The sequence below is a fragment of the Ranitomeya variabilis genome, chromosome 6, assembly GCF_051348905.1.
Source record: "Ranitomeya variabilis isolate aRanVar5 chromosome 6, aRanVar5.hap1, whole genome shotgun sequence".
In the NCBI taxonomy this organism is placed as follows: Eukaryota; Metazoa; Chordata; class Amphibia; order Anura; family Dendrobatidae; genus Ranitomeya; species Ranitomeya variabilis.
Genome location: NC_135237.1, coordinates 216,359,445 through 216,384,533, shown reverse-complemented (window position 1 = coordinate 216,384,533; position 25,089 = coordinate 216,359,445). Strand labels below are relative to the sequence as shown.

The 25,089-nt window shown below is 42.5% G+C and overlaps 1 protein-coding gene across 6 annotated transcripts in view; it reads right to left on the bottom strand.

Moving 5' to 3' along the window:
* RECK (reversion inducing cysteine rich protein with kazal motifs) overlaps positions 1–25,089 on the bottom strand; it is a 1,181,658-nt gene that overhangs the window by 698,726 nt on the left and 457,843 nt on the right. Inside the window, exon 1 of one of the 6 annotated variants that reach the window (XM_077269434.1) lies at positions 23,982–24,101. The exons of the other annotated variants lie outside the window; for them this stretch is intronic. Coding sequence (XP_077125549.1) covers positions 23,982–24,041 — 60 coding nt within the window. The 5' untranslated portion in view covers positions 24,042–24,101. Of the gene's footprint in view, positions 1–23,981; positions 24,102–25,089 lie in introns of those variants that run through there. 6 annotated transcript variants of the gene reach the window in all.

Below are 25,089 nucleotides of genomic sequence, written 5' to 3'. Positions count from 1 at the left end.
ACTTAATTTCTAATCAGCCAATCACATGGCGGCAACTCAGTGCATTTAGGCATGTAGACATGGTCAAGACAATCTCCTGCAGTTCAAACCGAGCATCAGTATGGGGAAGAAAGGTGATTTGAGTGCCTTTGAACGTGGCATGGTTGTTGGTGCCAGAAGGGCTGGTCTGAGTATTTCAGAAACTGCTGATCTACTGGGATTTTCACGCACAACCATCTCTAGGGTTTACAGAGAATGGTCCGAAAAAGAAAAAAAATCCAGTGAGCGGCAGTTCTGTGGGCGGAAATGCCTTGTTGATGCCAGAGGTCAGAGGAGAATGGGCAGACTGGTTCGAGCTGATAGAAAGGCAACAGTGACTCAAATCGCCACCCGTTACAACCAAGGTAGGCCTAAGAGCATCTCTGAACGCACAGTGCGTCGAACTTTGAGGCAGATGGGCTACAGCAGCAGAAGACCACACCGGGTACCACTCCTTTCAGCTAAGAACAGGAAACTGAGGCTACAATTTGTACAAGCTCATCGAAATTGGACAGTAGAAGATTGGAAAAACGTTGCTTGGTCTGATGAGTCTCGATTTCTGCTGCGACATTCGGATGGTAAGGTCAGAATTTGGCGTAAACAACATGAAAGCATGGATCCATCCTGCCTTGTATGGAGCATCTTTGGGATGTGCAGCCGACAAATCTGCGGCAACTGTGTGATGCCATCATGTCAATATGGACCAAAATCTCTGAGGAATGCTTCCAGCACCTTGTTGAATCTATGCCACGAAGAATTGAGGCAGTTCTGAAGGCAAAAGGGGGTCCAACCCGTTACTAGCATGGTGTACCTAATAAAGTGGCCGGTGAGTGTATATATATATATATATTTCATACAGCGCTAGATAGCAGAAAAGCCGGTAATTCAGTTGTCGGCTTTTGATAAATCAATACCAAACCCGACAGGATGTCTCATATCCTGTCAGGTTCGGTAGTGATTTAGCAAAAGCCGACAATTGAATTACCGGCTTTTCTGCTATCTAGCTCTGTATGAAATATAACTATATATATATATGTGTCTCACCGATATATATATATAATATATATATATATATATATATATATATATATAGACTGTTTATATGTTTTCATGAATAATTGAGCCCATGGATCCATTATATGTCCATTTTGCAAGCCGGCGAGAAAATCTTGCCGTACGGATGTCATAAGGATGACACACGGATACTTTTAGGAGAAAAAATCGCATCCTCGCATTGAATACGGATGACATAAGGATCACTGTTAATGAACATTTCTGCGTATCTCGGACGTAAAATACGGACCGTATTTTTATACGTTAGGTGTGACGCTGGCCTTACTTGAGGACTCACGTGTGAAAGGTGTGGCAGTGTGCATGATCAACCACAGCTCCATTTACAGTGTGCTCTACAGACCTCCAGTTCTAAAAATCATAGAGGGTTCCAGGGACTGGAAAGTTATCCCCTATTCAGAAGATAGGAGATAACGTCCAAACTTGAGATAACCCATTTAAACAGGTTTTTCAAGATTTATTTTTATTTGCCCATCAGAATTAAAAAATTATGATCCCGTTAATAATGACCCTCCAATGTTGCTTGCCCAACAACATAATAGGAGAAAAGGAGAAATGGTATTGTGTGCTGCATTTATACAGACTAAGGTCACGTCCACACATTCAGTATTTGGTCAGTATTTGTAAGTCAAAATCAGAAGTCGAACAATCAGAGGAAAAGTATAACAGAAACACATGCACCACTGAGAATGACACTCAGTATACAGAACAGAAGAAGTGGTAATGTGCTGTATATATGCTACATATATACACTGTTCAAAAAAAATAAAAAGGGAACACTTTAACACCTTATGACTCAGCCAATTTTGACCTTAACGACCTAGCCAATTTTTACAATTCTGATTGTCACTTTATGAGGTTATATCTCTGGAATGACTCAACGGATCCCACTGATTCTGAGACTGTTTTTTTGTGACATATTGTACTTAATGATAGTGGTAACATTTCTTTGATATGACTTGCATTTATGAAAAAATGAAAATTTGGCAAAAATGTTGAAAATGTAAAATTTTCAAATATTTAATTGTGCCCTTAAATCAGAGAGTCGTGTCAAACAAAACAGTTAATAAACATTTCCCACATGTCAGCTTTACATCAGCACAATATTAGAAACATTTTTTTTTGGCTAGGACGTTATAAGGGTAACAGTTGACCAGCAATTTCTAATTTTTTCCAACAAAATTGACAAAACCATTTTTTTAGGGACCACATCACATTTGAAGTGACTTTGGGGGGGTCAATGTGACAGAAAATACCCAAAAGTAACACTGTTCTACAAACAGCACCTCTCAAGGTGCGTAAAATCAAGTTCAAGAAGTTTATTAACCCTTCATGTGCTTCACGAGTATGAAATGTGGATGGGAAAAAACTAAACTTAACTTTTTCATAAAAAAATTAGTTTAGATTTGTCCAAATCTTTTTTTATTTTCACAAGGGTATCAGGAGAAAATGTGCCACAAAATTTGTTGTGCAATTTCTCCCAAGTATGTTGATACTCCGTACGTGGGGGAAAGCCACTGTTTGGGCAAATGGCAGGGCTCAGAAGGGAGGGAACACCATTTGACTTTTTGAACGCAAAATTGGCTGGAATCGATGGTGGGCATCATATCACGTTTGGAAACATCCTGATGTGCCTAAACAGTGGAAACCCCCTAATTCTATCTCCAACCCTAACACAGCCCTAAACCCAACACACCCCTTACCCTAATCCCAACCCTAACCACAACTATAATCTCAACACCACCCTAACACCAACACCACAAATGTAACCCCAACACAACCGCGACCCCAACAATACCCTACCTATAGCCCCAACCCTAACCCAGCCCCAACCATAAGACCAGCGTCACACTAGCGAGTTTTTCGGACGTATGAGAGGCGCAGAAAATACGCATTGCACACGTACAATGATTCTCTATGGTCTAGCTCCTATCTGGCGTATTTTACACATCTGTATTTTACGGTCTTGTATGGCCATAGAAAATCGCAGCATGCTGCGTTTGTCAGCGTACTGCGCAAAAAATCCGCCAATGAAAGTCAATGGAGGCGAGAAAAATACGGATTACACATGGACCAACAGTGTGACTTGCGAGAAATACGCAGCGGTGTTCTATAGAAAAGCCGGTAATTCAGTGCGGTGTACAGTAAATTCACACTGACAGGTTAGAATAGAATAGCTAAAATAAATGTCTACACATAGTAAAGGGGTATACATATATATATATATATATATATATATATACATATATATGTCAGTGAGACACATATATATATATTTATATTTCATACAGCGCTAGATAGCAGAAAAGCAGGTAATTCAATTGCCGGCTTTTGCTATCTCCTTCCCAAACCCGACAGGATGTGAGACATGGTTTACATACAGTAAACCATTTCATAGCCCTTATTTTTTACATATTCCTCATTAGTAATGTTCCAAGTGTCTGTGTGCAAAATTGTTGTGAATTCCGTTCTCGGACTCCCTCCTGTGGTCATGAATGGTACTTTGGTTAATTCTGCTCTTGGACTCCCTCTGGTGGCTTTGAGCGGAACTGCTGGTCACTAGGTCGGCTGGCTCAGCTGCCCTCGTTTATTGTCATGCTGGCTTACCTATTTAACTCCACTCAGATCGTTACTTCTTGCCAGCTGTCAATGTCTCAGTATTGGTTCAGATCTCTCTTGGACTTCTCTGATGACCTGTCTACTCCAGCAGAAGCTAAGTCCCTGATAGTTCATTTGTTGTTACTGCGTTCTGAATATATTTCTTAGTACTGCTACATTCTAGTCCAGCTTGCTATCATGATATTTTCTTGCTAGCTGGAAGCTCTGGGGGTGCAGAGTTGCACCTCCACACCGTGAGTCGGTGTGGGGTCTTTTTGCATATTCTGCATGGCTTTTGTATTTTTTTGTGCTGACCGCATAGTTCCCTTTACTATCCTCTGACTATTTAGTGAAGACTGGCCTCCTTTGCTAAAACCTGTTTCATTCCTGTGTTTGTGACTTTCCTCTTAACTCACAGTCAATATATGTGGGGGCTGCCTTTTCCTTTGGGGAATTTCTCTGAGGCAAGGTAAGGCTTCTATTACTCTCTTAAAGGGGTAGTTAGCTCTTAGGCTGTGCAGAGGCATCCAGGGAGAGTTAGGTACGCTCCACGGCTATCTCTAGTGTTTGTGATAGGAGTAGGGTTTGCGGTCAGCAGAGTTCCCACGTCCCCAGAGCTTGTCCCGGTTTCTAGTTTAACTATCAGGTCATTCCGGGTGCTCCTAACCACCAGGTCCATAACACAAAATACGCTGCCACACCCTGCCTACGGATGACATACGGATCACTATTTTGGCAACATTTCTGCGTATTACGCATGTAAAATACGTACCGTATTTCCCTATGCTGAGTGTGACGCTGGCCTAACCCAACCCTAACCTTAGATCTAATCCCAACCCTAACCCCAACCCTAACTGCAAAGAATGGGAAAAAAATATTATTTGTACCTAACTAAGGGGGTGACAAAGGGGGGTTTGATTTACTATTTTTTTTTTTATTTTGATCACTGTGATAGAGTCTATCACAGTGATCAAAATGAACCAATAGGAAAAAAATCTATTGTTGCAGGGTACCAGCTGGCAGATCTTGGCGGGTGCACTGAGTATGCGCCCGCCATTTTCTTCCAGGAAGATGACACGGAGGGCGGGGGACCGAGCAGGAGGGTCTGGGGATGGCAGAGATACTGAGGGGGCTTGGGGGACCCCATTTCTCTCTCAACTGGTAAGCTAAATCATAATAGAGAAATGAATGGAAAATTGGACCTTTCATTTTCTATTTTTTGTTGCGATCGCTATTATTAGGTTATTAACGGCGATCACGTGACTGGGGACGGTAAAAACCAACCCGAATCATGTCCTCCTGGGTCTCAACTACTCTAGTAGCCGAGACCTCTGGAGATTATCCGATGCTGGGGAGTGTTATATACTTATTTCTCAGCGCTGAGGAATAAGGCCCCTTAACTGCCAAAGTTAAAAGGCATATCGGTGGTCAATAAGGGGTTAACACAATGTAACTCCAAGTCAATTACACTTCTGTGAAATCAACTTGTCCAATTATGAAGCAACACCGATTATGAATCAATTTCTCCTGCTGTTGTGCAAATGGGACAGACAACAGGTAGAAATGACAGGCAGTTAGCAAGACAACCCCTATAAAGCAGTGGTTCTGCAGCAGGTGACCACAGACCATATCTATGTTCTTGTGCTTTTTGGCTGTTTTGGTCACTTTTGCATTTTGTCGTTGCTTTCACACCTAGAGGTAGTGTACAGTACCATGAGGCAGTGTCTACAACCCACAGAAGTTGCTCAGGCAGTGCAGCTCATCCAGGATGCACAACAATGCAAACTGTGGCAAAAAGGGTAGCTGTGTCTGTCAGCACAGTGTCCAGAGCATGGAGCGGATACCAGGAGACAGGCCAGTACACCAAGCGAAGTGGAGTGGGCCATAGTAGGGCAACAACACAGCAGCAGGACTGCTATCTCATCCTTAGTGCAAGGAGAAACAGGAGGAGCAGAGTCAGAGTCCTGCAGAATGCCCTCCAGAAGGCCACTAACATCCATGTGTCTGCTCAAACTGTCAATAAGAGATGCCGTGAGAGTGGTATGAGGGCTTGACATCCACAAGTGGGTGTTTTGCTTTCAGCCCAACACCGTGCGGGGCGATTGGTGTTATGGTAAATATTTTTACTTTGCTTTGATTATTATTTAGACAATTAAATCTACTTATATATCTCTGATAATTTGAATTTTAGTTTTAGCTTATTATAAGTGTTATTCATAAAAGCAATAATACAGGGAGCTCTCTCTGATATAGAGGTGTCTTTGTGTTATAAACATTTATTTGTCTCTAAAAGTATATTAAACTGTTTAAAACTGGCTAGAGAGTATTTTTGACAGAATCCATAATTTATTATTTTGTTTTTCCCAACTTAAATATCTTCTGTCTTAGGTAATGTAATCCATTCCCACTTTTCTTATCTCTGTGCTTGTAATAAAAACTTGCGACTGGGCTTCTGAAAGTCAGACAAGCCAATACATCAGGAGACTACTTGTGTGCCCTTTTCTCCGATCAATCGACACCCTGATTTGATCAAAACTGGCACACGTGTGAAACCTTTTGAGTTTCTCCTAAAATTTTCCATATAGGTTTTCACATCAGTATGTGGTGCCGAAAACCTGAATTGTCAGAACTGGACCTCCTTTGTACCCGACAGCAAGGAACTTAATTGGAATCACTGAATGAGGCACGGCGAGTAACCCATTGTGCTACTAAAAAATTCAGTGTTATCTAGAGGGTTCTATGTTGACCATTTGCCGGTATTTGAATTTTTGTATGTATCATTTGTGGTCTGTGATATGTTCAATGTGTCTTTAGATGTATAACTGATGATTGATTGACAAATGAATGAACATTGAATGAAGTGGCAAGTAGCCATCCTTGCCCAACGATTTTGGTCAGGCGACTGCAGTTCTACCTGTATATTTCAGGAGTCGGACGATTATTATATGTTGTTCTTGTTGTCTACGTGATTGTAAAGTCTGGAGTGATATTGTTGTAAACTATGAGGATCCTTGAATGTGGGACAGAATGATTTTTGAGTGACCAATAAGGCACTATGGTCTCTGATTGATAAGGGATCCCGTTAGGTGTGTTAATTCACATGTGAAGACAAAAATTGGTCCTTAACAGGATCAGGGAAGTGTGACTGTTCATAACAGAGGAATCCTTCATGGTAAGGTAGTACTCTGAAGGTATTAATTGTCCCCTGTAAATTGCAGCCTTAGCCCGTATACAGGAGGATTTTTACACCAGCGATTGTGGAGAGTGGATTGAGTGACTGACTTATTGTGAAAAATAGTGTTAAAGGGAACCTGTCACCCCCAAAAACGATGGTGAGGTAAGCTCACTGGCATCAGGGGCTTATCTACAGCATTCTGTAATGCTGTAGATAAGCCCCCGATGTTACCTGAAAGAGGAGAAAAAGACGTTATATTATACTCGCCCAGGGGCGGTCCCGCTGCGGTCTGGTCAAATGGGTGTCTCAGGTCTGCTCCGGCGCCTCCTATCTTCATTCCATGACGTCCTCTTCTGGTCTTCACGCTGCGGCTCCGGTGCAGGCGCACTTTGTCTGCCCTGTTGAGGGCAGAGCAAAGTACTGCAGTGCGCAGGCACCGGGCCTCTCTACCTTTCCGGCGCCTGTGCACTGCAGTGCTTTGCTCTGCCCTCAACAGGGCAGACAAAGTACCCCTGCGCTGGAGCCGCGGTGTGAAGACCAGAAAAGGACGTCATGGAATGAAGATGGGAGGTGCTGTACCGGACCTGAGACACCCATCGGAGCGGGACCGCCCCTGGGTGAGTATAATCTAATGTCTTTTTCTCCTCTTTCAGGTAACATCGGCGGCTTATCTACAGCATTACAGAATGCTGTAGATAAGCCCCTGATGCCGGTGATCTTACCTCACCATCGATTTTAGGGGGGGACAGGTTCCCTTTAATGAATCGGAATCTTTGTCCTCAGTGGCTGTGTTCTGTTTTGTGTGAACTTAAGAGAGGAAAGATCATAGTAGTTGAAGTTCTTGGACAGCCTGTATATTCAGACCAGGAAATATATGGTTGTGCTCAAAATTTAACACACCCAGGCACAATTTTTGCTTTCTTGGCCTTTTTTTCAGAGAATATGAATAATAACACCAAAACCTTTTCTCCACTCATACTTAGTGGTTGGGTGAAGCCATTTATTGTCAAACTATTGTGTTTTCTCTTTATTAGTGTTGAGCGATACCTTCCAATATCCAGAAGTATTGGTATCGGATTGCATCGGCCGATAGTCAAAAAATATCGGATATCGCCGATACCGATACCCGATACCAATGCAAGTCAATAGGACAAAAATATCGGAATTAAAATAAACCCTTTCTTTCCTTGCAAGTTAATTCTACAAGAAGGAAAACAACTAAGAATAATGTAGGATGTATTGGGGGAGGTGGAGGAGACATTAAAGGCATACAGAGACAAAGAGACTGTGCAGACAGCCGTGAACGGCGCTGCAAGGCCAAAAAAAAGCTCCTCTATGTAATCCTATATAGTGTTTTTCCACAGTCTAGCAGGATACGGATGGAAAGCCACTAATAGGATAAATTTTAAAAAATGTGCAGCAGGCTGCACTAATTGAAAGAAGGACAATGGAACGGTATGAGGCAGTGACGCACCCTGAGCTGACTACAACCAGCGGTGGCTGCAGACCAGACTACAGAGTGAGCTGCACTCACACAGACACCTTGCAGACAGCCGTGAACAGTGCTGCAAGGCAAAAACAAGGTTCTCACACAGCGGTTGCTAAATTAGCCTGGGAAAAGCACAATGAAGCAAATCGCTATCTAAAAACTGGCCCTCAGTCAGAACACAGCGTCCTGTCCCTAACTGAATTCACAGCAGAGTGAACCCAAAGTGGCGGCGGCGACTTTTATAGTGCATCATGACATCATTTCAGCAGCCAATCACTGCCATGCCAGTAGTTACATGCCTAACATGCAGAAAAGGATGTGCCCACACTTCTAATGATTCCTCATTGGCTGAATTCTGGCTCTTTGAATTATGGGAACTTCCGATTCCGGTATCCGATATGCTGAAAGTATCGGAACTCGGTATCGGAATTCCGATACCGCGAATATTGGCCAATAACCAATACTTGCGGTATCGGAATGCTCGACACTACTCTTTATAAATCATAATGACAACCTAAGACATTCAAATGACTCTGATCAAAAGTTACTATTGCAAAACAATGGGGAGACAAAGAGCGCAATAGGGTCTTATCCACGTTACACAGAGGAGAATATACACCAAATTTGCTCACCTGGTTAGGATAAGATTACAGCATGTAGATAGCGGCTGCTGCAGATCCACAGGTCTTCACCGACCAGAGAAATTAATGTCTTCATAGGGAGATTTGTACTTAAAATTCTGCGCTGCCGCTAAGATGAATTTCAGGAGAATATAGTTGATTCACAGTGGTTTTATTCAACGTGTTTCAGGGGTCTCATGCCCCCTTCATCAGAAAATACCACACAGAATATACAGGCATCACAGGTATAAATAGTTTTGCTAGGTTAAAAAAACAAAAAAAGAGCTCCACCAGGTCAGATGACTCAGTGTTAAAGTTCAATGATAACACACAATTAACAATTCAAACGATTAGAGAGGTATATAAAATGACAAAAATGCAATGACTTATTTTATATTTCTAGACAATAGTTCCAAATTTGCAACATTAACCCCTTCATGACCTTGGGATTTTCCGTTTTTCCGTGTTCGTTTTTCACTCCTCTCCTTCCCAGAGCCATAACTTTTTTATTTTTCCGTCAATTTGGCCATGTGCGGGCTTATTTTTTGCAGGATGAGTTGTACTTTTGAAAGACATCATTGGTTTTAGCATGTCGTGTACTAGAAAACGGGAAAAAAATTCCAAGTGCAGTGAAATTGCAAAAAAGTGCAGTCCCACACTTGTTTTTTGTTTGGCTTTTTTGCTAGGTTCACTAAATGCTAAAACTGACCTTCCATTATGATTCTCCATGTCAGTACGAGTTCATAGACACCTAACATGACTAGGTTATTTTTTATCTAAGTGGTGAAAAAAAATTCCAAACTTTGCTAAAAAAAAAAAAAATTGTGGCATTTTCCGATACCCGTAGCGTCTCCAATTTTCATGATCTGGGGTCGGGTGAGGGCTTATTTTTTGCGTGCCGAGCTGGTGTTTTTAATGATATCATTTCAGTGCAGATACCTTATTTTGATCGCCCGTTATTGCATTTTAATGCAATGTCGCGGCGACCAAAAAAACTTAATTCTGGCGTTTCGAATTTTTTTCTCGATACGCCGTTTAGCGATCAGGTTAATGCTATTTTTTATTGATATATCGGGCGATTCTGAATGCGGCGATACCAAATATGTGTAGTTTTAATTTTTTTTTAATTGATTTATTTTGATTGGGGCGAAAGGGGGGTGATTTAAACTTTTATATTTTTTTAATATTTTTCACAATTTTTTTTTACTTTTTTTTTTACTTTTGCCATGCTTCGATAGCCTCCATGGGAGGCTAGAAGCAGGCACAGCGCAATCGGCTCTGCTACATAGCAGCGATCTGATGTTCGCTGCTATGTAGCAGAATTGCAGGTGTGCTGTGAGTGCCGACCACAGGTTGGCGCTCACAGCTGCCGGGGATCAGTAACCATAGAGGTCTCAAGGACCTCTATGGTTACTATTCTGAAGCATCGCTGACCTCCGATCATGTGACGGGGGTCGGCGATGCGATCATTTCCGGCCGCCCGGCCGGAAGCGGTAGTTAAATGCCGCTGTCTGCGTTTGACAGCGGCATTTAACTAGTTAATAGGTGCGGGCAGATCGCGATTCTGCCCGCGTCTATTACGGGCACATGTCAGCTGTTCAAAACAGCTGACATGTCCCGGCTTTGATGCGGGCTTACCGCCGGAGCCCGCATCAAAGAGGGGCTTCTGACCTCGGACATACTATCCCGTCCGAGGTCAGAAAGGGGTTAAGGAGGAAATAATTTAAAAAAAACACGATCTCTACTTAAATGGACAAGAACCTGTAAGAGTAGAAGTTATTCCAGTTCAGAAGTGAATGCCTTACAGATGAACTACTGTGTGGAATCAACAAGCTGTTATTTTCTTATCGAAAATCCATTGGAATCTTTACATTGAATGTGGAATAAAATCATGTTTTATTATTTTCCATTAAAAAATATAAATATATATATGAAAATTAATTTGTGGTGGTTTGGGGTGATCTAAAATTACGAAAATTATAATTAGTGAGTTTAAAATTGCGTCATGTACATAAGAGTAATAATTTAAGCAGCGAACCAGCGCTCGAAGTGAGCGCAGAAACAAAGTGAAAGTGACACATCACCTGTCCAAAGACCAATGATAGATATCATATTTAACAAGAGACAATATAACATTGCCAAGGGAGGAGAATGAATGAATACACAGCACTCAGTGACCACAAAGAACAGCAGATAAATGTAAAGATTCCACTGGATTTTCGGTAAGAAAATAACAGCTTGTTCATTCCACACAGTAGTTCATCTGTAAGGCATTCGCTTCTGAACTGGAGTAACTCCTTTTCTTACAGGTTCTTGTCCATTTAAGTAGAGATCTTTTTTTTTTTTTATTTCCTCCTTAATGTTGCAAATTTGGAACTATTGTCTAGAAATATAAAATAAGTCATTGCATTTTTGTCATTATATATACCTCTCTAATCGTTTGAATTGTTAATTGTGTGTTATCATTGAACTTTGACACTGAGTCATCTGACCTGGTGGAGCTCATTTTTTTTTTTTTTAACCTAGCAAAACTATTTATACCTGTGATGCCTGTATATTCTGTGTGGTATTTCCTGATGAAGGGGGCATGAGACCCCTGAAACGCATTGAATAAAACCACTGTGAATCAACTATACTCTCCTGAAATTCATCTTAGCGGCAAATTCATCTTAGCGGCAGCGCAGAATTTTAACTACAAATCTCCCTTTGAAGACTCTGATCAAAAGTTCACATACCCCATTTCTTAATACTGTGTATTGCCCCCTCTAACATCAATGACAGCTTGAAGTCTTTTGTAGTAGTTGTGGATGAGGGTGTTTATTTTTTTCAGATGGTAAAGCTGTCCACTCTTCTTGGCAAAAAAAACATCAGTTTCTGTAAATTCCTACGCTGTCCAGCATGAACTGCAGCACTGAGATCTCCCCAGAGTGGCTCAATGATATTGAGATCAGGAAACTGAGATGGCCACTCCACAACTTTCACTTTGTTCTGCTGTAGCCAATGACAGGTTGACTTGGCCTTGTTAGAATCTGTTTAGTTTATTATCCTCCATTTTCTTGTGGAGCTCTGGCTGCTGGTCTTTTTACTCTGGTGCTGGGTTTGCCTTGGGTCAGGTGTCTGTTTCACTCTTTATTAACCAGCACCTACCTCCCAGTTCTTGTTCTTAATCTACTTCAGCTCTAGCTTAGTGCTTTGCTTAGTGTTCTGTGTGTGTTATTTGTGCAGTACTGGTACCTCTGGTAGCCTTAGTTTCTGTTTTCTATTGGTTTCTGCAGCCTGCTCTGTGTTTTCAACTAGGAGGTGACCTGTTTTTGTACCCAGTCCTCAGTTCTTTTAGGGTACCCCTTCCCCTTATCTATAGGTCTTCGCTTGAGATTAATCTAGGATCGTCGGTGGGTCTATTCGCAAGGAATGGGTCGCCCACTCCATCGTAGGGTTTCAGCCAGAATTAAGTATTAAAAATATTTAAAAAACGCTCCCGGATTTCTGCAACATGAACAGCGTTCAAGATCTTGCTCAGCGTCTGCAAGGGTTAACGTTGGAAGTTGCCAGCTTACAGCAGCACGTGAGTAATTGCCCTGGAATCTGCTCTGAAGAACCTAAGGTGGGTTTGCCTAAATTTTTTCTGGTAAACGGCAGGAATTTTTTCGTTTAAAAATGCATGTTTACTTTATTTTCGGCTTAGACCCAGATCTTCAGGGGCTGAATTACAGCGTGTGGGGATTATTATGTCATTATTGTGAGTTGAGCCCCAAGTTTGGGCATTTTCATTGGGTCCTGATGACCTTTGTTTGATGTCTGTAGAAGCGTGTTTTTTTTTGCTATGGGGGTGTTATATGATGATCCTGATCGGGTCACTACAGCCGAGGCAGAACTCAGGTGGCTGAAACAGGGTTCTGGCGACGCTGAGAGATATTGTACCCAGTTCAGACGATGGTCTGCCGAGGTCAGCTGGAATGATCCAGCACTCAAGAGTCAGTTTTTAGCAGGTTTGAATAACAGGATTAAAGATTTGCTCAATGCATACCCTGCACCTGCTACGCTTGAGGCTGCCATGCAATTAGCTAATCGGATGGATAGAAGATTAAAAAGTAGACAGAATGAGAAGGTTTCAATTTTGCTGGAGAGTCCCGTTGACTGTGGGGAGCCGATGCAACTTGGGGCGATGTCCTCTCTTTCCCAGGAATGGCAGAGAAGATTCTCAGAGGGGCTATGTCTTTATTGTGGTAAGGCTGACCATTTTATTAAACAATGTGAAGTACGCATAGAATTGGAAAAGAGAAAATAGGTAAATCAGAATAACCCTCCCTTTTGCATTGCATTTTTACGGTCGGCAGGAGTTTCTTTTTCTGGTAGTTCTACCTGTCGTAGTCATTCCATTGATTTTCAAGTGATGGTGGACTGTGGTTCTGCACTTAATTTGATTGATCAACAATTTCTAGACAAGTTTAAGATTGATTCTGTACCTTTATCATGCCCTTTTCCCGTAGTGGCAATTGATAACACTCCTCTAGAGCATTGGTCACCGGGTTTCCACTCACTGTGAATATGGAACACCAGGAATCTTTAGATTTGCCTTTTCCAGTTGTCCTGGGGTTACTCTGGTTAAAAATGCACAATCCTGTACTGGACTGGTTGTCAAGTACGATAAGATCCTGAGGTCAGGAGTGTTTGGGAAAGGTTGTGATGTACACCAGAGGTGTCAAACTGCATTCCTCCAGGGCCGCCAACAGGTCATGTTTTCAGGATTTCCTTAGCATTCCACAAGGTGCTGGAATCATTCTGTGCAGGTGATTAAATTATCACCTGTGCAATACAAGGAAATCCTGAAAACATGACCTGTTGGCGGCCCTCGAGGAATGCAGTTTGACACCTCTGATGTACACATTGCTGCTGTTGTCAGGAATTCTGGAAAGTCTTTTCAGAAGTGGAGTCACAAGCTCTCCCACCTCATAGAGATTACGATTGCGCTATTGAGTTTGACCCAGGTGCTACTCTCCCTAAAAGTCGTTTATTTAATCTGGCGATTCCCGAGAGGGAGGCCTTAAAGGAATACCTGCAGACTAGTCTTGCTGCAGGTCATATGACCCTCTAAGTCCCTTGTGGCAGTGGGGTTTTTTTTTTGTAAAAAAAAAAATGGGGGTTTTAGGCCATGGCTGGATTTCAGGGAGATTAATAAGATCACTGTGCGCAATCATTACCCCTTATGGCTAATTCTGGATTTGTTTAACCAATTAGTTGGTTCTCTAAGATCGATCCCCATGGGGCATATAATTTGCTGCGGATTAAAGAAGGCGATGAATGGAAGACAGCCTTTAATAAACCGGAAGGTCATATTGAGAGTCTAGTTATGCCTTTCGGCCTTACAAATTGCTCCGGCGTTCTTTCAAAATTTCATTAACGACATCCTGAGGCCATTGATCGGTAGGAGTGTGATTGTTTATTTGGATGATATTTTGATCTATTCGCCCGATCTGGAGTCGCATTGGCAGAGAATCCATGAGGTTCTGCAGATTCTGAGAGAAAACACACTCTTTGCTAAACTAGAGAAATGCAAGTTTGCGGTACAGAAAATTCCTTTTTTGGGGTACTTTGTTTCTAGTGATGGTTTTGAGATGGACCCGGTGAAGGTTCAGGCGGTATTGGAGTGGCCTAGACCTGAATGCTTGAAGTCGATTCAGAGATTTTTGGGGTTTGCTAATTATTATAGAAAATTCATAAAGAATTTTTCTGTTATCGCAAAACCCCTTACTGATCTTACTAAGAAGGGTTCCAATGCTGTCCAATGGTCCCCTGAGGCTGTTAAGGCTTTTGAGCATCTCAAGGAGAGGTTTAGATCTGCTCCTGTTTTAATCCAGACAGATGACACTAAGCACTTTCTGGTAGAGGTGGACCCCTCATCAGTAGGAGTGGGGGCTGTTCTGTCCCAGGAGGGGGAGGATGAGGTGAATCCCTGTGCTTTCTTTTCTAAAAAAATTTCAGAGGCGGAGCTCAACTACGATGTTGGGAACCGAGAGACATTTTTTGGAGAGCACTAGACATCCTATACAAGTCTTTACTGATCATAAGAACCTGATCTACCTGGATGCTGCTAAACGTTTGAATGCCCGTCAAGCTAGGTGGGCATTGTTTTTAGCCAGGTTCCATTTCTCTGTGACATATATCCCAGGGACAAAAATGTTAAAGCTGATGCTTTGTCTCGAAGTTTCTCCCCAGCGGTTAATACTGAAAAGGAAGAATCTATTCTGCAGAGAGGGGTGGTCGTGGCAGCATTAGGTTCTGAGTTGGAAAATAGCATTCTTAAAGCAAAGGATGCGGCACCAACTAACACTCTGTATGGGAAATTATTTGTGCCTAAAGCCCTGAGGAGAGCTTTGTTTACGCAATGTCATGAGTCTTGTTTGGTGGGTCATCCAGGGATTGCCGAAACAAGAAAGTTGATCAGTTGGAGTTCTGGTGGCCGGGGTGGCTAAAAGAAATTGTCAAGTGGGTGCGTCAGTGTACCGTGTGCGCTAGGTCTAAGGCTTCTCATGCTCCGGCGGCAGGGTTGCTTTGCCCATTAGAGGTTCCTAGTTCTCCATTGACGCATCTTGCAATGGATTTTATCACCTACCTGCCGGTCTCTGAGGTTTTTTTTTTCTGTTATCTGGGTTGTTGTGGACTGGTTTAGTAAGATGTGTCATCTGGTACCATTCAATAAATTACCCTGCTCTAAGACACTTGCCAGGGCATTTGTGAAAGATTGTCAGACTTCATGGTGTTCCCACGGACATAATCTCTAATAGGGGACCACAGTTTGTGGCTTGCTTTTGGCGTGCCTTTTGTGAAAGACTTAAGGTTCATTTGTCATTTCCGTCGGGCTATCATCCGCAGTCCAATGGACAGACCAAGAGGAAGAACCAGGACATTGAGCAGTTTTTGAGATGTTTTGTAGCGGACAATCAGGAGATGTGGTCGTAATATCTACCATTAGCTGAGTTTGCTCTCAATAATCATATGTCTTCTTCAGCTGGGTGTTCTCCTTTCTTTTGTTGTAGTGGGAAGAATCCATCTTTCGGTCCTTTTTCTAGGATTGCGGCGGTGGTGCTTGAGAAGGAGAGTTTTTCTGGAAATTTGGAAAGGGTTTGGACCAGTGTGACCCATAACCTACAATAGGCTAATAGAAGGTCTAAGAAATTTTTTGACAAGAGTAGAAGGGAGGCGAGGTTTGTTGTTGGGGACATGGTATGGTTTTCCTCTAGGAATTTGCATTTGAAGATCCCTTCTAAAAAGTTGGGGCCGAAGTTTGTAGGACCTTTCAAAGTGGTTCACATTGTCAATTCGGCAGTGGTGAGATTAGACATTCCTTCGTCCTGGAAAATTAATTCAGTTTTTCATGTATCTTTGCTGAAGAAGGTTGACACGTCAGATAAGGTGGTTATGCCGTCCAATTGATGAGGACTGCGAGTTTTAGATTTCACGCATTCTTGATTCCAGGTGGCATAGAGGAGGGTTACAGTATTATGTGTCCTGGAAGGGTTTCGGTCCCGAGGACAATTCCAGGGTGAAAGCTGTGGACGTCTCAGGCTCAAGGTTAATTAAGGCTTTTCACAGGACATTTCTGAATAAGGCCCAACCTAGAGGATCCGTGGGATACTTGTTAAAGGGGAGGTACTGTTAGAATCTGTTTAGTTTGTTACTATCCGCCATCTTCTTGTGAATTTCTGGCTGCTGGTCTTTTTTCTCTGGTGCTGTGTTTGTCTTGGGTCAGGTGTTTGTTTCACTCTTTACTAACCAGCACCTGCCTCCCAGTCCTTGCTGGACAACAGTGTTAATCTGCTTAAGCTCTAGCTTGGTGCTTTGCTTAGTGTTCTGTGTGTGTTATTTGTGCAGTACTGGTACCTCTGGTTCTGCTAGCCTTCGTTTCTGTTTTCTATTGGTTTTTGCAGCCTTCTCTGTGTTTTCTACTAGGAGGTGACCCGTTTTTGTACCCAGTCCTTAGATCTTTTAAGGACTTCCTTCCCCCTATCTATAGGTCTTCGATTAAGATTAACCCCTTTCTGCCAGCTGACGGAATAGTTCTTTTAGGGTACCCCTTCTCCTTATCTATAGATTTTTGCTTGAGATTAATCTAGGATCGTCGGTGGTCTATTAGCAAGGAATGGGTCACCCACTCCATCGCAGGGTTTCAGCCTAGTCACAGTGCAGGGTCAGTTTTCCCCCTTCTACCTTAGTCCTGTGTTGCAGATCCATAACACTTGTGTTTTGGATCATTGTCATGTTGGAATGTTCAAGTACGTCCCATGTGCAGCTTCTGGGCCGATGAGAGCAAATTTACCTCCAGTATTTGCTGATAACATGCTGCATTCATCTTTCCTTCAACTATGACTAAGTTTCCAGTGCCTTTGTAGCTCACACATCCCCAAAACATCAGCGATCCACCTCCATGCTATACAATTGGAATGGTGTTCCTTTCATCATAGGCCTTGTTGACCTCTCTTCAAATGTAACGTTTATGGTTGTGGCCAAAACATCAATTTTGGTCTCATCACTCCAAATTACCTTGTTTCAGAAGTTTTGAGGTTTGTCTCTGTGATGTTTTGCATACTGTAGGCAAGATCCTCTGTGGAATTTGTGCAGCAATGGCTTTCTTCTGGCAACTTGACCATGCAGCCCATTTTTTTTCAAGTGACTCCTTATTGTGCATCTTGAAACAGCCACACTTCTAGTTTTCAGAGAGTCCTGTATTTCATCTCATGTTATTTGTGGGTTTTTCTTTGCATCCTGAACAATTTCCCTGGCAGTTGTCTAGACTACATTATTGTTGGTCTACCTGACTGTGGTTTTGTTTTTACAGAGCCCCTGATTTTCCATTTGTTAATCACAGTTTGAACGCTGCTCACTGGCATTATCTATTCCTTAGATATCTTTTTGTATAACTTTCCTGTTTTATACAGTTCAACTACCTTTTCCCATTGATCCATTGACCATTCTTTTGCTTTCCCCATGACTCGCAATCCAGAAATGTCAGTGGCTGGATGAAAGATGCCAGATTCTGTCTGGATCCCAGAAACTTACTTACCTTTTATGCACACACATGGATTACAAGCAAACAGGTCACAGGTGAGGATGTTACCTTTAGTAGCCACTCAAACCCAATCGTGTCAACTTCTGTGCATGTTATCAGGCCAAAATCACCAGGGTGTGTAAACTTTTGATCAGGGTCATTTGGATGTTTTGGGTTGTCATTATGATTTAAAATGAAAAAACACAGTAGTTTGACAGTAAATGGCTTCACCCAAACACTAACCAGGAGTGCAGAAAAAGTTTTGGTGTTATCATTCATATTCTCTGTATAAAGGCCAAGAAAGCAAAAAATTATGCTTGGGTATGTAAACATTTGAGCACGACTGTGCAATATAAGTAAAACTTAATTGTCATGCTGTGCCTTTACAAGATGTTGAAGGGAAACTTTTGAACTGGGCAGTAAATACAAACCACTACGCCCCCACCTTAGTGACATCCTTTTTTTTTTGTCCAGGGACAGACTCAGTTACAGGAGAAACTGCCGAGGCAGCTATTCATATAAACTCATTAGATGATATATGAGCACAAAGTTTGTTTCAATAGTTTTTGGAGCAGTCATTTTGGTATTCTTGTTCTTTTCATTTTGTGTAAGAATGTCCCTAGCTCACAGGGCTGGACAATCAGTGTTAGTGCTTCCTTAGAATCCGTCTTGCGAGTCTTGTAATAACTGGGACAGGATTACATTTAGTTGTGTCAAAAGGAGTTATACGGTAAACTCAGGCATAGATGTTGCAGTCATGGGCACTGGCAACAGTAAGGGAAGCACTGACCCGCAGGGGATTGTCCCGGTTCCAGCAAGTGAGATAGTGGAGAGACTGAATGGAAAGGTAGCGGTAGATGGATCTGAAATGATACTGAATACATTTGGTATGGGCAAGTGGGAAATCTGAAAGAGGGGTCTTCTACCACCTCCTCCTCCCTGCAGGCCCCCGGATCCAAAATAGCCGTGGGAAGCCTTCTGGGTCCTGCAGGGAGGTGGCTTGCAAGCCCCTGCTCAGAGCAGGCGCCAGCAAGCCTCACGAAGTTTCCAGTGCCTTTGTAGCTCACACATCCCCAAAACATCAGCGATCCACCTCCATGCTATACAGTAGGAATGGTGTTCCTTTCATCATAGGCCTTGTTGACCTCTCTTCAAATGTAACGTTTATGGTTGTGGCCAAAACATCAATTTTGGTCTCATCACTCCAAATTATCTTGTTTCAGAAGTTTTGAGGCTTGTCTCTGTGATGTTTTGCATATTGTAGGCGAGATTCTCTGTGGCATTTGTGCAGCAATGGCTTTCTTCTGGTGACTTGACCATGGAGCAAGCCTCCCTGCAGTATTGCTGGTTTTTGGTCATTCTGCCTCACAAAAATTGGAATAAAAAGCGATCAAAAAATGTCATGTGCCCGAAAATGGTACCAATAAAAACGTCAAAATTATAGCTCTCAAAATATGGAGACGCAAAAACAATTTTTTGCAATAAAATGCGTCTTTTAGTGTGTGACAGCTGCCAATCATAAAAATCTGCTAAAAAAAACCCTATAAATAGTAAATCAAACCCCCATTCATCACCCCCTTAGTTAGGGAAAAATAATAAAATTAAAAAAATGTATTTATTTCCATTTTCCCATTAGGGTTAGGGTTAGAGTTGAGGCTAAAGTTAGGGTTAGGGTTGGGGCTAAAGTTAGGGTTAGGGTTGGGGCTAAAGTTAGGGTTGGGGCTAAAGTTAGGGTTAGGGCTAAAGTTAGGGTTGGGGCTAAAGTTAGGGTTAGGGTTGGGGCTAAAGTTAGGGATGGGGCTAAAGTTAGGGATGGTGCTAAAGTTAGGGATAGGGTTTGGATTACATTTACGGATGGGATTAGGGTTAGGGGTGTGTCCAATTTAAGGGTGTGGTTAGAGTTATGGTTGGGATTAGGGTTAGGGGTGTGTTGGAGTTAGGGGTGTGGTTAGGGTTGGGATTAGGGTTAGAGGTGTGTTGGGGTTAGGTGGATGGTTGGGATTACGGTTAGAGGCATGTTCAGATTAGGGGTGTGGTTAGGGTTGGGATTAGGGTTGTGTTTGGGTTAGGGTTTCAGTTAGAATTGGGGGGTTTCCACTGTTTAGGCACAGCAGGGCTCTCCAAACGCGATATGGCATCTGATCTCAATTCCAGCCAATTTTGCATTGAAAAGTCAAACGGCGCTCCTTCCCTTCCGAGCTCTGCCATGCGCCCATATATTGGGTATCAGCGTACTCAGGACAAATTGCACAACAACTTTTGAGGTCCAATTTCTTCTGTTACCCTTGGGAAAATAAAAAATTGGGGACGAAAAGATCATTTTTGTGAAAAAATTATATTTTTCATTTTTACGGCTCTACATTATAAACTTCAGTGAAGCACTTGGTGGGTCAAAGTGCTCACCACATATCTAGATAAGTTCCTTAGGGGGTCTACTTTCCAAAATGGTGTCACTTGTGGGGGGTTTCAATGTTTAGGCACATCAGGGGCTCTCCAAACGCAACATAGCGTCCCATCTCAATTCCAGTCAATTTTGCACTGAAAAGTCAAATGGCGCTCCTTCCCTTCCGAGCTCTGCCATGCGCCCAAACAGTGGTTTACCCCCACATATTGGGTATCAGCGTACTCAGGACAAATTGCACAACAACTTTTGGGGTCCAATTTCTCCTGTTACCCTTGGTAAACTAAAACAAATTGGATGTGAAATAATTCTTTTGTGAAGAAAAGTTAAATGTCCATTTTTTGTTAAACATTCCAAGAATTCCTGTGAAATACCTGAAGGGTTAATAAACTTCTTGAATGTGGTTTTGAGCACATTGAGGGGTGCAGTTTTTAGAATGGTCTCACACTTGGGTATTTTATATCATCCAGACCCCTCAAAGTGCCTTAAAATGTGATGTGGTCCCTAAAAAAAATGGTGTTGTAAAAATGAGAAATTGCTGGTCAAATTTTAACCCTTATAACTCCCTAACAAAAAAAAATTTGGTTCCAAAATTGTGCTGATGTAAAGTAGACATGTGGAAAATGTTACTTATTAAGTATTTTGTGTGATATAGCTCTGTGATTTAAGGGCATAAAAATTCAAAGTTTGAAAATTGTGAAATTTTCAAAATTTTCGCCAAATTTCCGTTTTTTTCACAAATAAATGCAGGTAATGTAAAATTTCTTTGATAACTATCATGAAGTACAATATAGCAAAAAGATCAATGGCTGCACTCAATTTTACTGTACTAAAGCAAGGAAATGTGCGATACATGAAATGTGAATAGCATAATGGCTTGTGAAATCTATGAAAAAACACATGAGATGCTTAGCACAAGATTTGGCCAAAAATTGTGAGCCCATCCACCAAACGTCAAGGTAATCTCAAATCGGATGGGTACAGTACAGTAAAATTAAGTGCAGCCATTGATCTTTTTGCTATGTAAGTCCTTTTTTGGTTATGCACCAGTTCAGACTAGATTGCTGTTCAGTCAGTTTTCCTATATTTACTATGTACTATTTTTTCTGACTTGAATGCCCCACCCTTCACCATGCTGTGATTTTCATTACATCCAAACACAGTTGGTTCTGACCTTCCTATAAATGCAGGCTTTACCATGTTATTAGCCATAGGTAAGTGTTCACATTAGGCAGTCAGGTACCCATCCGATTTGAGATTACCTTGACGTTTGGTGGATGGGCTCACAATTTTTGGCCAAATCTTGTGCTAAGCATCTCATGTGTTTTTTCATAGATTTCACAAGCCATTATGCTATTCCCATTTCATGTATCGCACATTTCCTTGCTTTAGTACAGTAAAATTGAGTGCAGCCATTGATCTTTTTGCTATGCAAGTCCTTTTTTGGTTATGCACCAGTTCAGACTAGATTGCTGTTCAGTCAGTTTTCCTATATTTACTATGAAGTACAATATGTCACGAGAAAACAATGTCAGAATCATCAGGATCCATTGAAGCGTTCCAGAGTTATAACCTCATAAAGGGACAGTGGTCAGAATTGTAAAAATTGGCCAGGTCATTAACATGCAAACCACCCTTGTGGGTAAAGGGGTTAAGAACCTTGACATCCCTGTACTAGATGTAAAGCCTACCTACCCTTCGGCCCCCCTTATGTAGGATCATAGGGATGGACATGCAGGTCTTGTGGCCAACAGAATTCCTCTGGGACTAACTATTGCTTGTCCTGTGGGTCCCTATGCGCCCAGGGATTACACACAAAGTGCCTCTTTTCCCAATGAGGACCACGAGTCATATAGTTTGTACCCCTGGGGTTGGATGGAATTAACCAGCCAGTACATCATCATCCTCAGGTGTGGCCAACAGACATATAAGCCCTGGTCCCCAAGTGAGCTCATTGCCCTCGCTACCTAATTCCCCGATCCCCAAAAAACCCAGATAACATTCAGAACGTGCCTCCAGGGAGTCCAGGAGGCATATCAGGCCACATGGGATGACCTAGTCTCGGTTATTTTACAGAAGGTTGTAACCCCTTGCTCATGGAGGTTACTCAAATGATGTCAGGGCAGCAACCAGCAGCTAAAAACATGGCAGATTCAAGGCGAGAATTTATACTGTAGACTGTAGTGCAGGACAAAGCTCAGTCAGTCTCAGAATATGTCTCTGTGTTAGAACAAACATGGTTGGATTTTGGGTATGAGAATAATGATAAGGATCGCAGATTATTGCTACAATGTTTCATGAATGCTCTTAAGCCTACAGTACAAACCGCTGTACGCACTAGTTGCCCAGAGTGGCACAATATGCAGTGGGTTGACCTGAAAGAAATAGCCCAGGGTGCTGAACTAGAAACCATCCCAAGGAAAAAAATGTATTTGGCCACCATGCAGCGCAGGGTAAAAGGGAGGGAGAGAGGGAAATCATCGTCAAGGAGAAGGTAGCGACTACAGCAAAGTTGAATGTTGGTCTTGTGGGAAAAAAGTGCATTTTTCAGCCAAATGTCCCACAAAGTCAACAGCTACTTCCCTGACCTTTCCATAGGAAATTAGCAATCAAGATGACTCCCTGTGCCCTGTTGTCACCCCTTAGGGACTCATACTCACTATTCCTATTTCCCGGGGGGAGGAAGAAACTGTTACACTCATGGTAGACATTGGAACAGTCCGTACAGTTTTATTAAAGCAAGAACATGTGCCGAAGGACATATTGTCACCAGAATATTTGTCTTGTGAAGGGGTAGAGGGATGACCTACTAAATTACAAATAACTCAGCCCCTCCAACTGAATTTGCATAATTCCATTTCAATTGTGACCCAGGTTTTAGTCTCCCCTGATGTACCATTCAATTACTTAGGGACAGACGTGTTGCAGAAAATTGGAACCTGCATAGAATTCACTCCAAATGGCCCCAAGATGACAACCCCCCTTGACAAAGGCACACTGTGTAGTCTGGTCTCTGACAATTTCTACAGTCCCTGACACGAAACACTCTGAACCGCATTACCAGCCTACATGGGTCGAGAACATACCCAGCCAGCTGTGGGGACATAGCAAACTTGACATGGGAAAATTGCCCATTCCCCCAATGATAGTGAAATTTATACCCGGAGCACAACCCCCCTGTAAAAATCAGTAACCATTGAACGCTGCTAGGATGCAGCAATAAATGAAAACTTCCAAGAACTTCTGACAAGAGGCCTTATTGTCCCTATAACCTTCCCATTCAACACCCCCCTTTATCCAGTCAAAAAGAAAACCCCACCTGATCAGCGAGTTGCCTATCGTATTGTCAATGATCTTTGGGCGGTCAATGCAGCAACTGCATACTCCCTCCCATACTCTCCTGAATCAGGTCCCCAGCACAGCTAAGTGTTTCACAGTGATAGATATGCCCAATGCATTTTTCTCTGTCACTCTGTCCACAGAGTGCACCTCTTATTTAGCCTTTACCCACAGAGGTGCCCAGTATGCATGGGCAGTCCTTCCACAAGGAGCCGGTAACTCACCTTTGTCATTTTCCAAGTCCCTAAAGACCATGTTAGACAACTGGTACCTCCTTGTTTCATCCACAGTGCTCTTACAATACATGGATGACCTCCTCCTTTGTTAGCAAAACAGATCAGTTGGGCCACACTAAATCTCAATCTCTGCTGATATTTTTTAGCAGAGCACGGGTGCAAATCTTCAAAAGACAAACTCCAATTGTGTAAGTCCACAGTCCTCTTCCTTGGACATTGCCTGTCTCCAGGCATCAAGCATCTCAGTCCAGTAAGGATTTAGGCTATACTAAAAGTATCTCTCCCCAGATTTAGAAGTCCATTCGGGCATTCTTGGGCCTGGTCCAGTATTGCTGTCTCTGGATTCAAAATGCTTCTAGTGTCATGGCCCCATTGTTCCAATGCCTCAAAACCGAGGCTGTCACCGTTAGTCCCGAGGCAGTTGATGCATTCCATACCATCAAGTTCACCCTCTCTGCCTCACCAGCTCTTGGTATCCCAAAGTAGGAAAAGTCATTTACCCTGTACTGTCACGAACAAGCTGGACATGCATCTGGCGTCCTCACCCAAGAATACGGTGGCATTCAGCGCCCTCTAGGGTATTACTCTGTGGCACTAGATCCAGTCATCATGGGATCTCCCGTCTGTGTTAGAGCTGTGGCGGCTGCTTCAGAACTTGTTAAAAAGACACAAGACATAGTGTTAGGCAACCCTTTCACACTCTAAATTCCTCATGCAGTATCTGAAATACTCCAACATGCTCAGACACGCCATCTCTCAGGATCCAGGTTGACCAAATATGAAGTTTCCCTCCTTACGCCCACTCATATACCTATCAAACGCTGTAATGTTCTAAACCCAGCTACGCTGTTACCAGTGAATATAGAAAAGGAGGAGAATATCAGGATGGGGAAGAGGGAGGGATTGAAAGTCAAGATCTGCCCCTGTTTTTCAAACTAGCACACGAGGAAGCTTGGTTTGACATGACACATGAACATAACTGTCAGGCATTGATGGAGGCAGAAACAAGTGGCTTGGCAAATATCACTGATGTCCCCCTCACTAGCTCCTCTGCAGAGTATTTTGCAGATGGTTCCAGAGCTTGGGACAGTGAACA